We start from the raw sequence: 22,827 nt of genomic DNA, 5'->3' as shown, positions 1-22,827 counted from the left end.
TTTTCCATACATATTTAGAAACTTCCCTGTCACTGAACTGAGGGCCAAACATAATTTTCCTTTAATATTTGCATCCATACTTAGAAACTGGCTAATTATTTAGGATAGTTAATTTGAAAAAAATCAACTTTAAAGCAACATGTGTGAAAATGAAAGCACATGTTCACAAAAGGAATTGTATATGCATATGCATAGCAGCTTTACTTGTGAAACCAAAAGCCAGAAATAATATCTGTCAGCAGGAGAATATTTAAATACACAATGGGATACTATTTAGAAATAAAAGGAATGAGCTATGCATCAGTAATATACCTTTATTTTAAATTTAAAAGTATATCTCTACTTATTTTTGAACTAGAAAAATGATAAAAATAAATATTTATATTTTAATTAAGTATATTATGGTTTAATCATGATTATGATTTACATAGATGTCAACTATTATTCATACTTTCTTCATTAAGTATTCAAGTAAGCACATCACATAGGTGTATAGGAAAAAAGTCATTTAAATTGCATCAATCCATTGACACTGTCTGGACAGCTGATGTGTTTATTGTTAACACTAGGAGCAACATGCACACTTATTACATGCACAGCGGTTCAACAGTATATTGCATGATACAGCAGGTAAAGTGAAATATAATCATACAAAAACATAATTGTATTTAATGGAAAATAATTTATTCTTAAATTAATTAAAATGAGCTAATATTAATAATTTAATTTCTCACTTATGTTAGGCATATTTCAAGCCCTTGATAGCCACATGTGGCTAGTCGATGATGAATTGTATAGCACATGTGAAGCCCTTCTTTGTCTTCTATTTCTGTTATCCCTATTCTGTTTAATTTCTATTTCACACCTGGAAGTTTCTTCTTGGTGCAGTTTGTATTTTGGGTGGCAGTCCTAATGAGTTAGTTTTCAAACTTCAGGTAGGCCAGATTGTTGTAGCCTTTTTGTCCTTTTTACTGTGGACCCCTTTACTCAGCCAGAATCAGAGAATGGAAAAGCTTTGCCAACTCACGCTGTTGTACTAAGATTGGCCAACTGTGCTTCCCAGTAAGAATTTATTGACCGTTTGGGGGTTTTCCTGTTCTCAAGGCAATCATATGTTGCTCTGTTGCTGCCTTCCTCCTATTGCACAGACTCTGATACCAGAGTCTTCTGGTAGTTTGTCCCTACCTACGTGTATTTTAGCATTTGTAGTACTGCCTTCCTAATTTTACTATAAATATTGTCCATGGGTTTTTGGGTTTTTTATCTAGTTGTACTGTCTGTTTCTGTGTGAGGATTCAAAGACATTGAAAAACTGCTGCCCTTGTTTTGGTTTCCCTCTGACAAGTAATTTTGGTAATTTTTAAAAAAAACCACAGTTCATGCAATTCCCTTCAGTGTTAAATGGAAATTAGAAGGATATTGGTAGGTACTTAGGGCAAATGAAAAGGGAGGTCAGAGTTAAGAGTGCCAGTTCTTTTGCATAAATATTTGTTTCCTTCTATGTCTTCAGTCTTGTTCAACAGAGATGGAAGAATTTTTAGTGATGAAGAAGCAGCTCCAAGAGAAGGAGGAACTCATTAGCACTTTGCAAACCCAGCTCAGCCAGACGCAGGCAGAGCAAGCTGCTCAGGTAGGGTGGGAGGTACCTAAGATTCAGTAAAGAATCATGAAAGTTTAAGATTAGGGTGGGAGAGGGAGGGGGAATATGTATACTTATACTTGATTTGTATTGTTGTACAGCAGAAACAGAACAATTTTCTTCCAATTAAAAAAATAAAAACAAGAAATTTTCTTCCAATTAAAAAAATTTTTTAAACTTAAATAAAAAAATAAACAATGTAGCTCATGAGATATATGACAAAATGAAAAAAAAAAGCTTAATATTATTACATGACAAATCAATTCAGTCTATTTTAAAAACTTTAGTAGGTGAAAGTATAGTAGCTAGAATGTTACAGTAGAAAGTAGAAGGGTGTGGTAGAAGAAGAAATGAGAAGTATTATTTACCTTGATGAATACACCATAGCTTAATTTATGGCTGTTTCTTAGTTCTACAGGCCCAGAAACTTGGTTTTAACAGTATACAAAGATTCAGTCTTTTAGAAAGGAATGAGCTTATGCTGAGTTCCAAAGAGACTGTTAGATAAACCAAAAGAAATACAAATGACTAAGTCCATCCTTCATAGTAAAATCTTAATGAGAAGTTAAATTATAATCAAAGTATTAGTGCTTATGTAATGAGAAGGTGGTACAAGTTATGAGGTTCAATGTTAAAAGGCACCAGTACGTGACTTTTTTCTTTATAGTTGTTTCTGCTATAACCAGAAATTATTCTGCTACCAGTACCAGTAGTTATTTTCTGCTACTGTTTGAACTGCCATCCTCAATTCTTTCCATTTTTCTGAATTTCCCATTTGACCACTCACTCTTATATTTTTCCTTTAATGATGCTCAAATGACTCAAGAAACATTTTTTTCCCCTCAAGTGCCTTTGCACAATAAGTGCCTTATCCATTGGGTGTTTGATGTTTATTGATAACTTGTAGTATTAGTGGTACTATCTGTCTATGGATGACCTACTACTGTATATAAATTTAATATTGGATATTCTAAGATCTTAAGTTTTGTGTATTAGCTTTTATCATGTCCTTTTTTGGTATACATTATACAATGTAGGATGGGGAAATACAGAATATTTTTACTGAGTGACTTACTACATGGAAAGCCAAGGTGTATGGGTATATACACACACACACACACACACACACACACATAAATGTATTAACTGATCCATCATAATATAAGCCATTCAGAATGTTCAGAGCAAGCAGCAATACAAAGTATTTTGTGAGATGAAAGAAGTTACTGTGCATATGACAACCAAGGAATCTTACATGGAAGACTCAAGATTTAGGTAAAACAATGATGGATAGATAATATAGTTTCAACAGGGTGGGGAAAGGATATTCCAATTGTGGGGAATGGTGTGAGCAAAGTCTCAGGAAAAAGAATATGGACATTTATAGGAAAGGATGTGTAGATATGTTTGGCTAATGAAGGACTCCAGTGCCTACACATTTGAAACACAGGATTTCAAATTTATAGTGATATCAAAATCCAGATAATGGCAGAAACCAACAAAATTCTGTAAATCAATTATCCTTCAATTAAAAAATAAATAAAAGATACAGTAGAGGAAAAAAAAAAAACCATATCATTAAGATTTTTTTTCTTCCTACCTTAGAAGGAGAGCCAAGTTTGGTTCAAAGTGTCACAAATCGAACAATCAACAGTGATTGAAGGACCAGTGCAAAATGGGCAAGTGAAGAGCTGGTTGGCCTGCTCAGCCACAGATCTTAAGGAAGTAAATAAGCATGTGCACACACACACACACACACACACACACACAAAACCTAAGAACGAAACGAAAACACTGATACTGAGCAACTCACAACCAGTCAGTTTATTTCCCTTTCATTCAGTCACAAATGAGGGTGATCTAAAATCCTGCAGGTAGTGACAGCTGAAAATAGCTGTCTGGAGAGGCAGTGTGGATTGGATGGAAATATGCCAAGTTCTTTGGTAGAAGCAATTCTCTGAAAATAAGACCTGAAAGAAAAATTTGTATTTCCAGTTGTAGAGAATCTCGAGTAGAAGATAACATTATTTTGAGGTTTTATAGGGCATGAGAATTTCATTGAAAGTTTTTGACCACAAGTGTGATATTCAATAAATTGTCTAGGGCTTAACAGGAATCTAACTTTGTATGTTTAATATTCTAACCTCCTTAGATCTTTTAAAAATGTACCTCTTGTATATTTAAACATTGTTTTAACCATGCAAATATAGTTTTTATTCAAAATTTATATTTAAGCTGACTTCTGAATTTAATGGCAGGCTTTCTCTCACATTTTGAAGTTACCATCAGGCCTAGCTCTCTTCCAAAAATCTCATCCTTTGACATTCAAAATTTAATCTGAAATATCTATTGTCTTATCAGTTCTCAGTGTCTGTGTTTGGAGAATAGTCTGTGAGTTTTGTTTGTGTGATAATTCTGGGAGTGTAACTTGTATAGTTTCTCTGGTGTGTGTCTTCAGTTGAGTTCCATGCAGCAGGTGGTCCGAGAGAAAGATGCCCGTTTTGAGACACAGGTTCGTCTTCATGAAGATGAGCTTCTTCAGTTAGTAACCCAGGCAGATGTGGAAACAGAGATGCAACAGGTGTGTTGCTAAAACCTAGTAGAATGTTGTTTTGGTTAACATTTAATTAAGTTATCACAGCCACTTTTCCATCCTTGCCCACTGCTCTTCACTTGGTGTGGGTTTGCTCATTAACTGCCTTCTTTTTGGTGGTCTTCTCTTCTGTTGCATATTAATTATTTATTTTCCTTTACCTTTTTCCTTACCCCTCTAATCAGATTGTCAATACTCAAAAGCTGAGTTTAATTGGCAAATGTGTGTGGTAGTCAGAAATGGGTTTCTCTTCCGTTTGCTCATTGTAGCTACCTTTGTACATTAGAAACCTGATCCAAAGCTTCAAATCAATGAAGTCAGTTTTAAACTTTAGAAAATTTAAAGAAAAAAAAAAAGAGTGATTTTGAAACCTTAAAGCCTTTTATTAAATCATTCTTTTTTTAAAAAAAAAAATCATTGAGTAATTTTTAAAATTGGCTTCATTGTTTTTAAGTTTGTCACCTACTAACTCAAAAGTATTTGTTTCTGTTTAATGTGTGAGGCAGTGTAGTACTCAGAGGCACTCCAGTGGTATTTTTTATGGTCGATCCACTTAATTGATTTTGAGTGAAAACTTCTTCCATGTTCTAGACAATCCTTCAGAGTACATCACTAAATAAAGTTTCAGAATACAGCACTTTTTAAAGTTGATTATTAATATATTCATGTATTATTGACTTATTCATTCAACAACTGTTTATCAAGTGCATGTCCCATGCATGAAACTAGAAGAGAAATGGTTCTTGCCTGTAGAGAATGTTCTCTTAGGTGAGTAGGATATATGTGTACCTACATTATTTAGATACAGGATCTTGACTATATAATTTTACAAGTGGATACGCGTAATAAATATCTAATTATTAAAAAGGCTCCCTAATTTAGGGACTTGGTTGTGTCAGTTTGGTTGTTGTTGGTGCTCTGGAGAAGACATTTTGGAGATTCTTTGTTGCTGCTCGTTGAGGAGAATGGCAATGTCTGACTCTTTAACCTGTCATCCCTAACATCCAAAAATCTTAGGATACAAGTCTACCTCACATTTTGAAAGTAATCAGGTAATGATGCTCATGTGTTAGCACATTGTATCTGAATGTTTCCTTCTCAGAAATTAAGGATGCTGCAGAGGAAACTTGAGGAGCATGAAGAAGCCTTGTTGGGCCGCACTCAGGTTGTGGACCTGCTGCAGCAGGAGCTGACCACTGCTGAACAGAGAAACCAGGTACTGCCTTGTGATCTCTGTTGCCTGCCTCAGGAGCATTCATTTCCAATTTAGTTTGCCAGGGAGCAGGCATAAAATCCTATTAGAAGCCTTCAGAGAATTGATGTCATTTATTCATTCTATCAACAAATTCCCTATGCTTAAGTGGTGGTGATACTCAGTTCAGTTCAATCGCTCAGTCGTGTCCGACTCTTTGCGACCCCATGAATCACAGCACACCAGGCCTCCCTGTCCATCACCATTTCCCGGAGTTCACTCAGACTCATGTCCATCAAGTTGGTGATGCCATTCAGCCATCTCATCCTCTGTTGTCCCCTTCTCCTCCTGCCTCCAATCCCTCCCAGCATCAGTCTTTTCCAATGAGTCAACTCTTCGCATGAGGTGGCCAAAGTAGTGGAGTTTCAGCTTTAGCATCATTCCTTCCAAAGAACACCCAGGGCTGATCTCCTTTAGAATGGACTGGTTGGATCTCCTTGCAGTCCAAGGGACTCTCAAGAGTCTTCTCCAACACCACAGTTCGAAAGCATAAATTCTTTGGTGTTCAGCCTTCTTCACAGTCCAACTCTCACATCCATATATGACCACTGGAAAAACCATAGCCTTGACTAGATGGACCTTCGTTGGCAAAGTAATGTCTCTGCTTTTGAATATGCTATCTAGGTTGGTCATAACTTTCCTTCCAAGGAGTAAGCGTCTTTTAATTTCATGGCTGTAGTCACCATCTGCAGTGATTTTGGATCACCCCAAAAATAAAGTTTGACACTGTTTCCACTGTGGTGATACTATGATGAGCAAAATGTATACAGTTCTTTCCCTCATGAAACTTATATTTCAAATCTTGTTGCCCTTTTCCTTTGTGATTTTAGGTCTAGGATCCTAGTTTCTTAAGAATGTGTTATTTTCCTCTGAAAGTCCATATTCTGTGCTTGTTCATCTGGGTCCTGCATGCTGCTGGAGAAAGTAATCTCCTTTCTTCTTTTCAGCTCTCCTTGAGAACGACTGTCTTTCTTGCACAGAAACATGTTCTCATATCTCCAGTCCTAACAAACCCTGACCCCGAGTCCCCTCTCTGACTGTCATCACACAGTCAGGTTCAAATCCCAGTTGTGCTACTTACTAGATAGGTACTGTAGAAATATTTACATATGTGTGACTTTATGGTAAATTTCCCTTCTTTTAATACCTTGTAAGTATCTCTTTTGGCCTCTAATGTTTTGTATTATTCTGATCTGTTTAAGTGTGATGCTCCCACTAAACGCTGAGTTCCTTGAGGGCAGGGACTGGATCCATTTATTCATTCATTTATTCAGTATTTATTGAGTACCAGGTACTCAATATAAATAGTATGCCGTATATTATGCTAGATGCTGGAGAACAATGAGGATAAAACAGGCACAGACCATTCACTTATTGAACTAATTTTGTATTGGGAGACATGTAAGTGAAAAAATAATGACACTGTATATATACACACTATTGTCAAAAGTATCAAGAAGCAAAAACAGAGGACCTTTGTGCAATTGGAAGTTTGATCCTGAGTGTCTAGGCCCAGGCTTCACCTAGAAAGGGCTCTTCACTATGCTTATTGAAATGCAAAAATGAATTTATGGTTCATGAGGCTTTTTTTTTTTTTCCTTAGATTCTCTCTCAGCAATTACAACAGATGGAAGCTGAGCTGAGCACTTTAAGGAACACTATAGAAACAGAAAGACAGGAGTCCAAGGTTTTGATAGAAAAGATGGAACTAGAAGTGGCAGAGAGAAAACTATCTTTCCATAACCTGCAAGAAGAAATGCATCATCTTCTGGAACAGCTTGAACAAGCAGGCCAAGCCCAGGCTGAACTGCAGTCCCGGCACAGTGCTTTGGAACAGAAGCACAATGCAGAAATGGAAGAGAAGACCTCTCACATTTTGAGCCTTCAAAAATCTGAGCAAGAGCTGCACTCTGCCTGTGATGCCCTCAAGGATCAAAATTCAAAACTTCTCCAAGATAAAAATGAACAGGCAGCTCATTCAGCCCAGGTCATTCAGCAGCTGGAAGGTCAGTATCTGAGTGCTTTTGAAGCCCACTTGTGTAGCACCTCAGTAGCTCCTCCTTTAAAATTTCAGATATCTCTTAATGACATCATTTGCCTGTTAAACCAAGGAATCTATAGAAGGATTAAGAAAGATGTCTCTTCTGAACCCTTTGTTGCATTTCTCCCATCTCTAACTGAAGTTATAATCTGACTTAATATTATAATTATCATTATAGTACTAAAAGCTATTGGTAGTGATGTGTCAAATTTTAAAGTATGCTATGTGAAGCATGACTGTGGTCTAAAGGGTTCATTAACTGGAATGAGTAGGATTTGGATTAATTTATGAAAAACTCAAGCCAAATCTAGTTGCAAAGGTAGGGAGACTAAATTATATAGAGTCAGCCTTACTTCTAAAGATGGATCTGAATGCTCTTCTTATAGGTGAAAATTTCTTTTTAAATAAAATTTTTATCCTTTTAGGAGATTTAAGGAAAACTTATTTTAAAAATATGTTATTATTAAAGTATTAATAATACATGACTCTGATTTAATTTATTCTAATAGATTGGCATACAGGAAAGATTTTAGAAAGCATTAAATTGAAGATCTGTGTTGAAGAAAGCTGAACATTAACCAAAAAGCGCTGCAGGGCATTATATGGGGACAGTGTGTTACCTGAGCATGCTGTTCTCTTAACTGAACCATGCTGATGTTCAAAACTGTGTGACAGAATCTCAGTAGGATTTTTAATGCTTATGTGGGGACTGAAGAAAATAAAAAACAGGTAGGACATTTTCAAGGGGGAAAGGAAAAATGGCTTTTAAAAAATATACCTAGGCCTGTTTTATTTTGCCTATGAAGGAGGCTTACTGAGCTGTCCTCTGGTCCCTGAGAGTAATTAAACAGTATAAAAATGTTGTCACATAAAATATGCTGGCATTATATTTTAATTAAGATAATTGAACCAGAATAAACAACATAGCATATGGTCTGCCCCTGGAAGATAATAACTCATTAAGTTTGGGATGTAAGCCAAAGATCATTTCAGTCTACTTATTTTCTTTTCCGTAGATCAACTCCAGCAAAAATCTGAAGAAATTAACCAATTTCTAAATAAGCCACCATTGCTAAAACATGAAACAGCATCTCAGACTTGTTTGCCAGATGTTTCTCATGAGGGCACACAGGTAATTACATGTGTACTTCTTATGAATAAGATGTTTGTCTTTGCTGTATGTGTACTTGGGTGTTCTAATAGAATTTAGAAATTCCAGAAAGCAGTATAAGCCTTCTGTCTTTTCTGCCTGATAAAATCCTTTTTTTTTTTTTTTTGAGGCAGTTCCATTTGAAAGGAATCCTGAAAAGTATCCCAAGAATGAATAATGAGGGAAAAATAGATAGTGAACACCATGACCTCAGAAGATTTTCTAATTTTAAAGTCTTAATATGTTGTTTTAGAGATAAGTCATTAATTTTAATCTTATAATCAGTTTTCCCAGTCAGGAGTACAATTTTGCTTTTGGTTGGCTGAGATTTGATCAGGTTTTCAGTATACAATGTAGTCCAACCAAACTTAAGTCTATTGTAAAAATCATAATGCTCACATTAATCAACTAATATTAAAAAGTTTAATTGTCTAATAATTGGCCAGTATATTCTCTCTCTGCCGTCTATAAAAATCCCTGGGAAGCTATGTTTTAATTGCCAGAAGCTGCTTATTAAACTTGAATATCAGAACAAGAAAAATTAGTTTGATGACTTAGGTTAGCTAGTGTCAAGCTGGGATAACTAGATTAATTCATCTCCATTATAAGATTATATCCTTACAAACTGACAGATACATTGGTCAGCAGAGTACCACAGTCCCTGGGCAGTACTTTACACTGACAAAAATGTTTGTTTCCTGGTTTTTGCCATCTAGGCTTTCCAGTCTCTTCTGTTCTCCCATTCTCAACTCTTTGCTCTTATGTTTTGTTAAGACGTTTTTCAGCAACTCTAAAAAATTCAAAGAATTTTATAGTGAACACTTGCATACCTACCACATAGATTTTATCAATATTTACTATATTTGCATTATCATATATCTATCCATTTATTCATCTACCAATTCCATCTGAATTTTTTATGTTTCAGAGTAAGTTGTAGATATCAGTTTTGCATACCTACCACATAGATTTTATCAATATTTACTATATTTGCATTATCGTATATCTATCCATTTATTCATCTACCAATTCCATCTGAATTTTTTATGTTTCAGAGTAAGTTGTAGATATCAGTATGTTTTTCTCTAAATATTTCAGCACGCATACCATTGAGTAGATTTTAATATTTATGTATAGTTCTTTTTCTTTGAAGCACGATTTACAAAACACAAAATGTACAAGTATTAAATGTGCCATTCGTTGAGTTTTATCAAATGCATTACTCAACTCCCTATCAAGACATATCACCTTACACAGTACCCTTTTGCAGTCAACCCCATTACTCTCCTCCAGACGAACCAGTGTTCTATTTTTTCACCTTAGATTAATTTTCCATGTTTTATAGCCTATTAGTGTCATCACATCTGTATTCTTTTGTATAATGCTTCTTTCACTCAGCATATTTTGAGATTATTTATGTTATTGCATATATCATAATTGATTCTTTGCGGAGAAGTATTTCATTTTATGAACGTAGCATTTTCTTTTTGCATGATTGTGCTATAATTTCCTTTTGATAGATACTTGGGTTTTTTATGCTTTGGCTGTTATGAATTAAGCTGCTGTGGACATTCTTGTACAAGTATTTGTGTGGACATATGTTTTCACTCATCTTCGTCAAGTGCTAGTTGAGGAAGCTCTAGGCCATAGAGTAAGAATGCATTTAGCTCTATAGGGAAATACTGGGTCTTTTGCCAAAGTGATTATGATATTTATATGTGTGCTCAGTTGTGTCTGACTCGCGATCCCATGGACTGTAGCCTGCTCAGCTAGGCTCTTCTGTCCATGGGATTTTTCCCAGCAAGAATGCTGGTGTAGTTTGGTGGTTCTTCTTCCAGGGGATCTTCCCAACCTAGGAATCAAACCCATGTCTCCTGCATTGGCAGGTGAATTCTTTACCACTGAGCACCTTCTTGCCTAATATAAATGAGAGTTCCAGTGGCTCTACGTCTTCTCTAAGATTTTGTATTGTCAATTTAAAAATTTTAGTCATTCTAATGGGTATGTATTGGTAGGTTGTTGGAATTTCAATTTGCTTTTCCTTGATGACAAATGACATTGAACATGTTTTTCTGAAATTCTTGGACATTTGTATTTCTTGTTTTGGTGAAATATCTTTTCAAGTTATTTCCTCATTTTGAAAGTTGAGATTTTTTTACCCATTTGTCAAATTGTAGTAATTCTTTATGTACCCTAAATGCCAATTTATTATCAGGCATATTTGGTGAATATTTTCTCCCATGCTGTGGCTTGCTTCTTACTTGTTCTCTTCATGATGTCCTTTAATTAACAGTCATTTGCAATTTTGATAAAGTCTATTATTTATCAGTTTTTTTCTGGTTATAATTTTCTGTGTCCTGTCTGTGAAATCTCTGCTTAACTGTAAGTTATGAACATACTCTCTTATATTTTCTTCCACAAGCCATATAGTTCTAGCTTTCAGAGTTAAGTCTCTGAACCTCAATAAAGTTTTGTATGTGGTGTAAGATAAAGAATCAAGATTTGTTTTTTTTTTTCCCCTATATGGATATCCAGTTGTTTCAGTACCATTTCTTAGAAATACTTTCCTTTCTTCATTAGATTGCTTTGGTAACTTTGTTGAAAGCAAATTTATGAGCTTTCTGTTCTATTGATCTGTCATTTCTTATGCCTGTATCACATTGTTTTCATTACTGTAATTTTAAATCAAGTAGTATAAATCCTCTGACTTTGTTCTTCTTTTTGAAGATTGCTTTGATTATTCCAGGTTCTTTACATTTCCACAGAAATTATACAGTCAACTTTCTTAAATTCTATTTAGGGAAAAAAAAAAAACTGGATGGGATTTTGAATTAGCATTGTGTCGAATCTATAGATCAGTTTAGGGAGAATTGACATCTTAATACTACTGAACTTTTCAATCCAGGAGTATAGTGTCTCTCTTCACTTACTAAGATCTTTATTTTTTTTTAATTTAAATTTTATTTTTAATTGTAGAATAATTACAATATTGTGATAGTTTTTGCCATACATCAACATTAATCAGCCATAGGTATACATATGTTCCCTCCCTTTTATAGCCCTCTTCCAGCCTCTCTGCCCTTCCCACCCCTCTAGGTTTTCACAGAACACTGGCTTTGGGTTCCCTGCATCATACAGCAGACTCCCACTCGCTGCTTTACGTATGGTGATGTGTATGTTTCAATGCTATTCTCTCAAATCATGCCACCCTCGCCTTCCTTCACTGTGTCCAAATGTCTGTTCTAGCTGTGTGTGTCTCCTTTGCTGCCCTGCAAGTAGGCTTATCAGTACTGTCCTTCTAGATTCTGTATATTTACGTTAATATACAATATTTGTCTTTTTCTTTGACTTTCTGCACTCTTTATAATAGGCTCTAGGTTCATCCACCTCATTAGAGCTGACTCAAACGTGTTCCTTTTTATAGCAGACTAATATTCCATTGTGTATATGTACCACAACTTCCTTATCCATTCATCTGCCTATGGACATCTAGGTTGCTTTCATGTCCTAGCTATTGTAAATAGTACTGCTATGAACATAGGGGTATGTGTCTTTTTTAGTTATGGTTTCCTCAGAATATAGTCTCAGTCATGGGATTGCTGGGTCATCTGCAATGGCATTCCACTCCAGTACTCTTGCCTGGAAAATCCCATGGACGGAGGAGCCTGGTGGGCTGCAGTCCATGGGGTCGCGAAGAGTCGGACATGACTGAGCGACTTCACTTTCACTTTTCACTTTCATGCATTGGAGAAGGAAATGGCAACCCACTCCAGTGTTCTTGCCTGGAGAATCCCAGGGACGGGGGAGCCTGGTGGGCTGCCGTCTGTGGGGTCGCACAGAGTCAGACACGACTGACGCGACTTAGCAGCAGCAGCAACTGGTAGTTTTATTCCTGGTTTTTTAAGGAATCTCCGTAGTGTTCTCCATAGTGGCTGTATCAATTTGCATTCCCACCAACAATGTAAGTGTGTTCCCTTCTCTCTGCACCCTCTCCAGCATATATTGTTTGTAGACTTTGATGATTGCCATTCTGACCACTGTGAGATGATACCTCATTATAGTTTTGATTTGCATTTCTCTAATAATGTATGCTATTGAGCATCTTTAATGTCTCTCAGCACTGGTTTGGAGGAGTTATGCATGTTTTAGAATTTATTCTGAAATAGTTCATATTTTTTAATGCTTTTGTAGATGGAATTTATTCTCTTTTCATTTCCAATTGTTTGTTGTTTGTATGTAAGTATGCAATTGAATTTTGCTTATGTGAACTTGATATATATTGTATTAGTTCTGGACTCTTTGTAGATTCTTTAGGATTTCCTGAATAAACAGTCATGTCATCTGCAAATTAAGACAAGTTTACTCCTTTTTAATCTTTATACCTTAATTTCTTTTTCATTCAAAGGCCCAACATTGTTTAATAAAAGTGGTAATATTGGGCCTTCAGCATTTTTCTTGATCTTAGGGGAAAGTATCCCATATCTTACCATCAGCTGTGGTGCTAGCCTTAAGTCTTACATGAATGTTCTTTATCAGATTGATGTTGTTCCCCTCAATTCCTAGTTTGGTAAGAATTGGTATTAGATTTTGCCAAATGTCTTATCTGCACTTATTGAAATGACCACATGGGTTTTCTTTATTCTGTTAATGTGGTATAGTACTTTAATTTTTGAACATTAAACCAACCTTGTATTGTTAGGATAAACCTGACTTGGTCATAAAATATTACACTTTTTATTTATTACTGAATTTGATTTAATACTTTTCTATTTGTATTTATAAAGGGTTTTAGCCATGAAGGTTTTCCTCTGTTTTGTAGTGCTTTGTCAGATTTTGGTATTAGAGTTAATATGGCATCAGAAACACAAGTTGGCAAGTATTCCGTTCTATTTTCTGGGAGTTTTTGTAAAATTGGTATTATTTCTCAAGAGTTTGAAAGAATTCACCATTGAAACCATCTGGGTCTGGAGTTGACAATGAATTTCTTCTGCAGATATGAGACTAATAAGATTTTCTTTTTCATCTCGTACCAGTTGGATTTTTGTTTTGTTTTGTCCATTTCATTGAAGATGTCAAATTTTTGTTATAATGTTGGTTGCAATATTCTCTTTTTATCTTTTTAATGCTTATATACCCTCTGTAGTGATACCCACCTCTACCCCAATCCCTATTACTGTTTTTTTAGATTAAGATATAATTAACATATAACATTGTAGAAATTTAAGGTATCCAACTTGTTGATTTGATACATGTATATCTTTCAACAGAGTTATCACCATAGCATTAGTGAATACCTCCACCATGATACGTAATTATCAGTTCTTTTCTCTGGTGAGAACATTTAAGATCTAGTCTCTTAGCAACTTTGAAATGTATAATACATTATTGTTAATTATAATCAGAATGCTGGGCATTAGATCTTCAAAACTTGTTCATCTTCTAACTGCAAATTTCTACTGTTTGATTTGTGCTTCATTTTCTTGATCAGACTAAACTAGAAATTGACATAAAAAAATATTTTAAAAGAACCAACTTTTTTTTTCTTGTTTTTTTTTTAAATTTTTATTTTTACTTTATTTTACTTTACAATACTGTATTGGTTTTGCCATACATTGACATGAATCTACCACGGGTGTACATGCGTTCCCAAACATGAACCCCCCTCCCACCTCCCTCCCCATAACATCTCTCTGGGTCATCACCGTGCACCAGCCCCAAGCATGCTGTATCCTGCATTGGACATAGACTGGCGATTCGATTCTTACATGATAGTATACATGTTACAATGCCATTCTCCCAAATCATCCCACCCTCTCCCTCTCCCTCTGAGTCCAAAAGTCCATTATGCACATCTGTGTCTTTTTTGCTGTTTTGCATACAGGGTCGTCATTGCCATCCTTCTAAATTCCATATACATGTGTTAGTATACTGTATTGGTGTTTCTCCTTCTGGCTTATTTCACTCTGTATAATCGGCTCCAGTTTCATCCATCTCATCAGAACTGATTCAAATGTATTCTTTTTTACGGCTGAGTAATACTCCGTTATGTATATGTACCACAGCTTTCTTATCCATTCATCTGCTGATGGACAGCTTTTAACCTTTTTAATTTTCTTTGTTACTGGTCTGTTTTCACTTTTATTGTTTTTAATCCTTGGTATTTCTTTCTGTTTATTTGGTTTTACTTTTCTTTTTCTACCTTCTTAAGGTATAACTTTATATCAAACACTTCAGATCTTTTGTCATTTAAACATTTAAAGGATACAGTTCCCTTTTAAGCACATGGTTTGATATGTTGTGTTTTTATCATTCAGTTTTTGAAGCATTTTCGAATTTTCCTTGTGATTTCATCTTTGATCATGGATTATTTAGAAATGTGTTGTTTAATTATCCACATATTTAGTTTTATTTTTAGATATCGTTATTATTATTGCTTTCTAATTTAATTTCATTATGATCAGATAACATGTTCTATATTATTTCAGTTCTTTGAAATTTGTAGAGACTTGTTTTATGACACAGCATATGGTCTGTCTTGGTGAATATAGCTTGTGTGTGTCTGTATGTGTTCCAAGTCACTTCAGTTGTGTCTGACTCTTTGCAATCCCATGGACTGAAGCCTGCCAGGCTCCTCTGTTCATGGGCTTTTCCAGGCAAGAACACTGGAGTGGGTTGCCATTCCCTTCTGGGGATCTTCTCAACCTAAAGATTGATACTGAGTCTCCTGCATTGCAGGCAGATTCTTTACCATCGGAGCTACCAGGGAAGCTATACAATATAATATTGTATAAACATCACTTAAATCATAGTATTAAATGGTTATCTTTGTTTTGACTGATTTTTGTCTAGTTGTTAAAACTAGACCAATTTTTTTTAACATTTGACTAAATTTAATATCTGTTCTGAATAAGTCCTTAACAAGTTAAACATAGACAAATGTATCTCAATGTAATAAAGACCCTATATGACAAGTCCAGAGCTAACAATCAGGTTCAATGGTGAAAGGTTGAAAGATTTTCCTCTTAGATCAGGAACAAGACAAAGGTGCCTACTCTTAGCACTACTCTTCAACATAGTAATTCAACATAGTAATGGAAGTCCTTGGAAGATCTGGAATGGCCAAGGATTCCAGAGAAAGAACAAAGAAGGAGGCATCAAATTCTGGATTTCACGAAGGAGGCATCAAATTCTGGATTTCTTTTCAATTCTGTGTTTCAGAGATTTGGAGAGGGAATGAATGATGGAGATGGCTATTTTCTCTGCAAAGTCTGGAGCCTTCTATGGGGGAAACTATCTGGAGGCTTTTTCAACTCAATTCTGGAGCCAGGAGTAGGATGACTTGAGTTGACTGGCAAAGTCACATGCCCTTCTCTTGTGGCTTGGCTGGTATTTTGATTTCTATTTCTTGATTGGAATGATTCTATTTCTTCAGAAGAAATGGTTATTTCTTCTTCTAAACAGAAGGTTATGAGATTCCTCAAGTTCGAGAGATCGGAAATCCAAAATCAATTTCACTGGCCAGAAATCACAATGTTGGTTGGGCTGCAAAGGAGGCTTTAGGGAAGAATTAATGTACTCACTTTTTCCATTGGCTAGAGCTGTATTTCTTATACTCCATGGTTCCTGGTTGTTCTTCCATCTTTAACACCAGAAGTCTAGCATCTCATCTCAGTCATCAGGTTACCTTCCAACCCTCTCATCCTCAGCATATAGTATATAGTTAAGTTTTGCTTGTTTACTTCTTCCCATAAGCTTTGCTTTGTCATTGGAGTGTTGAGTTGATTCAGTATAATTACTGATATGAATGATTTGTCTTTCATTTATGCCATCTTGGGTTTTTTTTCCTTCTGTTTTCTATTCCTGTCTTCTATTTGGTATTTAAAGTTTTTTGAATTTTATTTTTACTTATATATTGACTTTCTTTCCTTTTAAATAGCTATATTATAGATATAATTGACATATAGTAATCTGCATACTTTTAAAGTATACAACTTAATAAGTGTTGATGTATGCATGAGGCCATCACCACTATTAATAAAATGAACATATTCATCACCCCCAAAGTTTCTCATGATCCCTTTTAATTTTTCTCTCACATCTCCCCCCAATCAAGTAACCACTGATCTTCTTTCTGTCATTATAGTTTGTATTTTTTAGAATTTTTAATAAATTGTATGTGGTTTTTTTCTTGACTCCTCTCACTTAGCATACTTATTCTGGTATTTATCCTATTGTATGCAGCAAGAGTTCATTCCTTTGTATTGTTGAGAATATTGTACATAGCACAGTTTGGTTATCTGTTTACTTGTTGATGGGCAGATTTAGATTATTGACTGTTACAAGTAAAGCCTCTGTGGATATTCTTTTACAAATCTTTGTTTGGACCTGTGCTTTCTTTACTCTCAGTAAATACCTAAAAGTGAAGTGTCTGTATCATATGAGAGATTTTAAGACAGACATTGCCAGACAGTTTTCCAAAGTGGTATTACCATTTTCTATTCCTATCAGCAGTGTATGAGAGTTCTGGGGAAAATCTCACCTGGTAGTTATATATTATCCTTACGCTTTCTTGGATTCAGTTGCTAAAATTTTGCTTTAAAGTTTTACATCTGTGTTTATGATGAATATTTGTCTGTCTGTGATTTTCTGTAATATCTTTTCCTGGGTTTGCTCTGTGTGTAAACCTGGCCTTTTAGAATAAATTGGGAAGTATTCTTTCCTTTTCACTTCTTTGGAATGATTTTGTATAGACTTGGTATTATATTTTCCTTAAATGTTTTGTGAAAATTCATCAGTGAAGCTGTCTAGTCTTGAAGTTTTCTTTGTGGAAGCATTTGTCTGTATAGATTCTGTTTGTTTCATAACTATTTGGCTATTTAGGTAATCTATTTGTTCTGGAGTGAGCTTTGGTATTTTAATATCTTTTAGGAGATCTGTCCATATAAAGTATCAAATTTATAGGCAAAAAGTTATTCATAATAGTCTCTAATTATTCTTTTAACATATATAGAATCTGTAGTGACATTACCTCTTCCATTTCTGATATTGGTAATTTGTGTTTTGTTTCTTATGCAGGTAAGACGGTCCAGAGGTTTATTAATTTTTAGTAATCTCAAAACCAGCCTTAACTTCATTGATTCTGTCTTGTTCTCTGTTTTCTATTTTATTGATTTCTGCTTTGATCTTCCTTATTTCCTTTCTTCTGTTTACTTTAGACTTGATTTCCTCATTTCTTAGCTTCTTAAGGCGAAAGCCAAGGCCATTACTTTGAGACCTTTCTTATTTCTAATATAGGCATTTTGCATTAAAAATTCCCCCCTAAAATCTACTTAAGAAGCATCCCACAAATTTGGTTGTATTTTCATTTTCACTCAAAGATACTAATTTCCCTTTTAATTTCTTCTTTGCCTGCTGGGTTACTTTGTTTCTAAATATTTGGGGGTGATACATCTAGAAGTCTTTCTGTTATTGATTTTTATTTTAATTCTGATGTGGTCAAAGCACATACTTTATATGACTTGACTCTTAGAATTGATTGAGACTTGTTTTATGGCCCAGAATATTGTTTATTTTGGTTGATGCTGCATATGTACTTGAAAATAGTCTGCTGTTGTTGGCTTGAATGTTTTATAAATGTTGATCATGTGAAATTAGTCAATAGTGTTATTCAAGTGTACTATATCTTTGCTGCTTCTCTGCCTGTTTGTTCTCTCAATTGTTGAAAGGAGTATTGAAATCTCATAGTTGTGGATTTATTTACACCTCTATCAGTTTTTGCATCATATATTTTCAAGCTGTGTTATTGGGGGCTTAAACATTTAGGATGTTTATGTCTTCTTGATTATCAAGTGACCCATTGATATTATGAAATGATATTCTATATCCTTGGTAACATTCTTTGCTGTGAAATGTACTTTTGTCTGATATTAATATAGTTATTCTACTTTTTTGAGTAATATTAGCATGGTGTATCTTTTTTCACTCTTTAGATTATTTTTGTCTTTGTATTTAAAGCCTATATGAAGCGTAGAATTTGAATCTACTTCTTATCCAATCTGTCAATCTCTGCCCTTTACTTGGAGTGTTCAGACCATTTTCTTTAATGTTGCCATTGATACCATTTTAAGTCTCTCACCTTGCTATTTGTTTTCCATTTTTCCAACTTTTTGCCTTTTACTTTTTTACTTTTCCTTCCTTTAAAAAAATGGATTGAATATTTTTTACAATTCTGTTTTTCTCACTTTTCAGCTTATTAACTATAATTCTTTATTTTGTTATAATAGTGACTGCATTAGGGATTATGCTGCTGTTGCTTAGTCGCTTCAGTTATGTCCAACTCTTTGTGACCCTATAGTCTGTAGCCCTCCAGGCTCCTCTGTCTATGGGATTCTCTAGACAAGAATACTACAGTGGATTGCTATGACCTCCTCCAGGGGATCTTCCCAACCCAAGGATCGAACCCACATCTCTTATGTCTACCTGCATTGGCAGGCAGGTTCTTTATAACCTGGGAAACCCATTAGGGATTATAGTTGCATTTTAATCATAGTTAACCTGCATATAATATTGTGCTGCTTCATGTGTAGAATAGTAACCTTACAATTGTATACTTGTATTTCTTCATTCTTGGCACTTAGTTATTATTTAACTTGTACATATGTCATAAACAAAAGACACAAAAATATAATATGTTACAAAGAAAAATTTTTATTTTTGTTTAGTCAGTTATCTTTCAGGAGATTCAAATGATAAGAAAAAAAATTTAATTACCATTGCAGTTACCATTTCTGGTGCTTTTCTTTAGGGTAGATCCAGAATTGGCAGTCTCTGTAAAGAGTCAAATGATAAATATTTTAGGCTTTTAGGCCATAACTTTATTTTCAAAAACAGGTAGAAGGCTCTAAACCTTGCCAAACTCTGGTGTAGTTTCTTATTTCCATCTTGTGTCATTTTCCTTCTGCCCAAAGGACTTCCTTTAATGTGTGTGTGTACTCTCTTGAGCACACAAGTCTGCTGGTAAGGGGTTCTTATGGCTCTTGCGTGTTTGAAGAAATCTGTCGCTCTGTTGTTTTTAAAAGATATCTAAAAGCTAACTGTAGATTTTATATTGATAGGTTTTTTTCTTTTGATACTTTAAGGCTATTACTGTACACTTTTTTCTTGTATTTTGTTTCTTAGTAAGAAATCTACTGTAATCTTTGTCTCTTTTTTTAATTTCCTGATTGCTTTTAGGATTTTATCACTGGTTTTGAACACTTTGGTTATAATGTGCCTTCGCATAGTTTTCTTCATGTTTCTCGTGCTTGGAATTTGCCTTTTGAATCTCTGTGTTTATAGTTTGCTTCAGTCTGGAAATTTTTCTACCATTAATTAGTCCAATATTTTTTCTGACCTCTCTCTTCCTTTGAAGACTCCATTTACACACATACTAGATTACTTGAAGTTTTTCCAGAACTCATAATGTGCTTTTAATTTTTTGAATTCTGAAAATTTTCTTTCGTACGCAATAGACTTGGAAAATCCAGGCTTTGGTCTTAAATTCAAAAGCCAGTGAACTAGAAATTTGTGTGAAAGATTTCATCTTTCTATCTTCAGATGAAAAGCATTGCTTTAAAGATTACCTAAGCAGATAAGTAGATGCTATTTTTAAAGTATTTTTCAAGGCTGGAGAACTTTTAGAACACAAAAATGCCAGAGGCTGTCTGGACATTAGGATGAGAGTTTTGCACTGGAGAATCATTAATTTGTTGTCTTTCTACAATTTAGGCAGTCACTGAAGAGAGTATTGCGTTTTTGCAGAAGAGAGTGGTAGAACTAGAGAATGAAAAGGGAGTCTTGCTCCTTAATTCTGTAGAGCTGGAGGAGCTGAAAGCTGAGAATGGTACGTATAAATGAAAACCATAATTCTCTGACCTCTTAACCAACAACTTTTATCACTGTATATGTATAACATGTAGATTCAATGATAATAAAGATCTTAGCACAGCTAATAGTTATTGAAGTTAGGATTAATACACATTAAACAATTTGAACACAATACCAGTGTTTACAAAAGTATAACATTTTGCAGTATGGGCTTTAAATGCTGCAGGAGATCTGTATTATATTCATTTTGGAGTAGGCCAAGGAATCGTCTCAGATGTATGGCTCAAATAGGACCTTAATAAGACAATGACTTTTTAAATAGGTAAAATAGAGAAAGAACTTTTCCAGTAACAAATTTGTGGGATGAGGTAACAGAGATCAGTAGAAATAAAGATTTAGAGGTAGAAACCATTTTGTTTTTTGCTCATGCTATATACTGCTTAGAACTGTATCCTTTTTCTTAGCCTGGCTAATTCTTGAACTCATCTTTCAGGCCTCAACTAGGGCATTAACTTTTTAAGAAGTTGGTCCTAATCTCCCAAAGTTGGATTAAATGCATTTTTGTGCTTCTAAAATTCATTTTCAAGGGCAAGGGTCTTTTTTTTTTTTTTCCATCTTTTGCTTTACCTTTTACCAGGAACTAGAATAGTACCTGGCAAATGAGTGACTGCTGAATAAAGTTTTGTTGGATTGAACTAAATTTAGCACTTTATTCTGTTGAACTGTGTGTGAACAGTTAGTAAGAATGAAGATATACTTCTTTCCTTTTGTCATCTGCTTCACAAGGACCATATAGCTTTAGTAACTTGTAGTTAATAATGCTTCACTTATCTAATTTATCCTGGAGTAACTGACTACTGTGCTTTAAGAGTGAGAATGAATACCAAGTAAAGTATATACCATTACCTAAAGTCTATACCAACATTTCCCACTTAACCATTTTACAGTTCCATTTAGCTATAAACTAAGGTATATAGGGATCATATATCTTTATTAGACTAGTCCTACCATTGCTGACGAAGAATACTGCAAATTCAACTTGTTATTCAACCCATTTAAACCACTTCTCTGAGACCTTATCCATGATGTTTATTTTGCAGTTTTGCAAGCAGTCTCTGTCACTTTCATGTGGCTTATTATGGTTTAGAGGTTACATGAGTTCCATTCTCTTTGCTCTTTACTGCAGGGGTCACTGGCCCTGAGGTTTTCTGTATTAGTTTTCATGTCTGGTTACCCTTGTTTTATGAGTCATGTTCTATTAATATTAAACTCACCTTTTGTTCTTCCATTTCTACCACTGTGCTCCTTCCTCAAATACTTGTGAAATGTCTGAACATATTATATACAGTCTTGAATTCATTTGTTTCATGAATGTTCATTTATTCATTCAGCAAATATCTTTCCTATGTACTGGTGCCTTTCCTATGTACTGCGGACTACTCTAGTTGCTGAGGATACTGCTCCGAACATATTAGAAGATAAGACAGGCCATAAACATGTATATTCATAAGAAAATTTCAGGGAGTGATAAATACTAGGATGAAAATAGAACAGGCTACTGCACATGTGTCTGGGGGAAGGAGAAAGCAGTGTCAGAGTGGTCAGGGTAGGCCTCTTTGATCACTGGTTACCTGAATGATGAAAAGGGGACAGCCACACAAAAGAGACTGGGCAGATCTCATTCCAAGCAGGGAAGAGCAGTGTAAACACCCTGACGTATGACTAAACCTTGATATGTTTTCAGATAGAAGCAAGGCCAGTGTTCTTGGAAGTAGAGTGAGCAAAAGGGGGCAGTATAGAGTTTGTAGAATAAGTAGGGTCAAATCATGTCGGTCATATTAAAACACTTGGATGTAGTGTAAAAAATGAGCTTTTTTGTTTGTTTCGTATACTTGTCTTAGCTTCTCAGAAAGAGTATAAACTTCTTGGGGGCTTACTAATACTCAATATTTTTATCCTCCAAGGTACTACTACCGTTTTTAGATACCCACATTGTAATAAGACATGGGGGAGAACTCAGAAGACTGAGTTCTGATCCTAGCCGTATGAACTAGCCGTAGGACATGTCATTTCTTTGTTTCCTCATATGGTCATTGAAAAGATTGGATAGCTCCTTTCTATGCTAAAATTTGATGTCCTTATGAACATATGTGAAAGAATGTAGAAGACATTTTAAGTGCTATATTAATGCATGATGTATAATATGAACACAGAAAAGTTATAGATAATTTACATTTATTTCCCTTGAATTCCCAAATTATGCCTGCAGAAATAGCTGCTTTTTGTC

At 34.8% G+C, this 22,827-nt stretch overlaps 1 protein-coding gene across 1 annotated transcript in view; it reads left to right on the top strand.

The window, feature by feature from the left end:
• GOLGB1 (golgin B1) overlaps window positions 1-22,827 on the top strand; it is an 80,000-nt gene that overhangs the window by 15,713 nt on the left and 41,460 nt on the right. Inside the window, 6 exon segments of the mRNA XM_005675002.3 lie at window positions 1,511-1,630; window positions 4,098-4,220; window positions 5,335-5,448; window positions 7,088-7,490; window positions 8,542-8,657; window positions 20,442-20,556. Of these exon segments, the coding sequence (XP_005675059.2) occupies window positions 1,511-1,630; window positions 4,098-4,220; window positions 5,335-5,448; window positions 7,088-7,490; window positions 8,542-8,657; window positions 20,442-20,556 (991 nt within the window).

This window comes from Capra hircus, chromosome 1, assembly GCF_001704415.2.
Source record: "Capra hircus breed San Clemente chromosome 1, ASM170441v1, whole genome shotgun sequence".
In the NCBI taxonomy this organism is placed as follows: domain Eukaryota; kingdom Metazoa; phylum Chordata; class Mammalia; order Artiodactyla; family Bovidae; genus Capra; species Capra hircus.
Note: the sequence above shows the minus strand (reverse complement) of the source record. Positions and strands in the feature narration are given on the sequence as shown.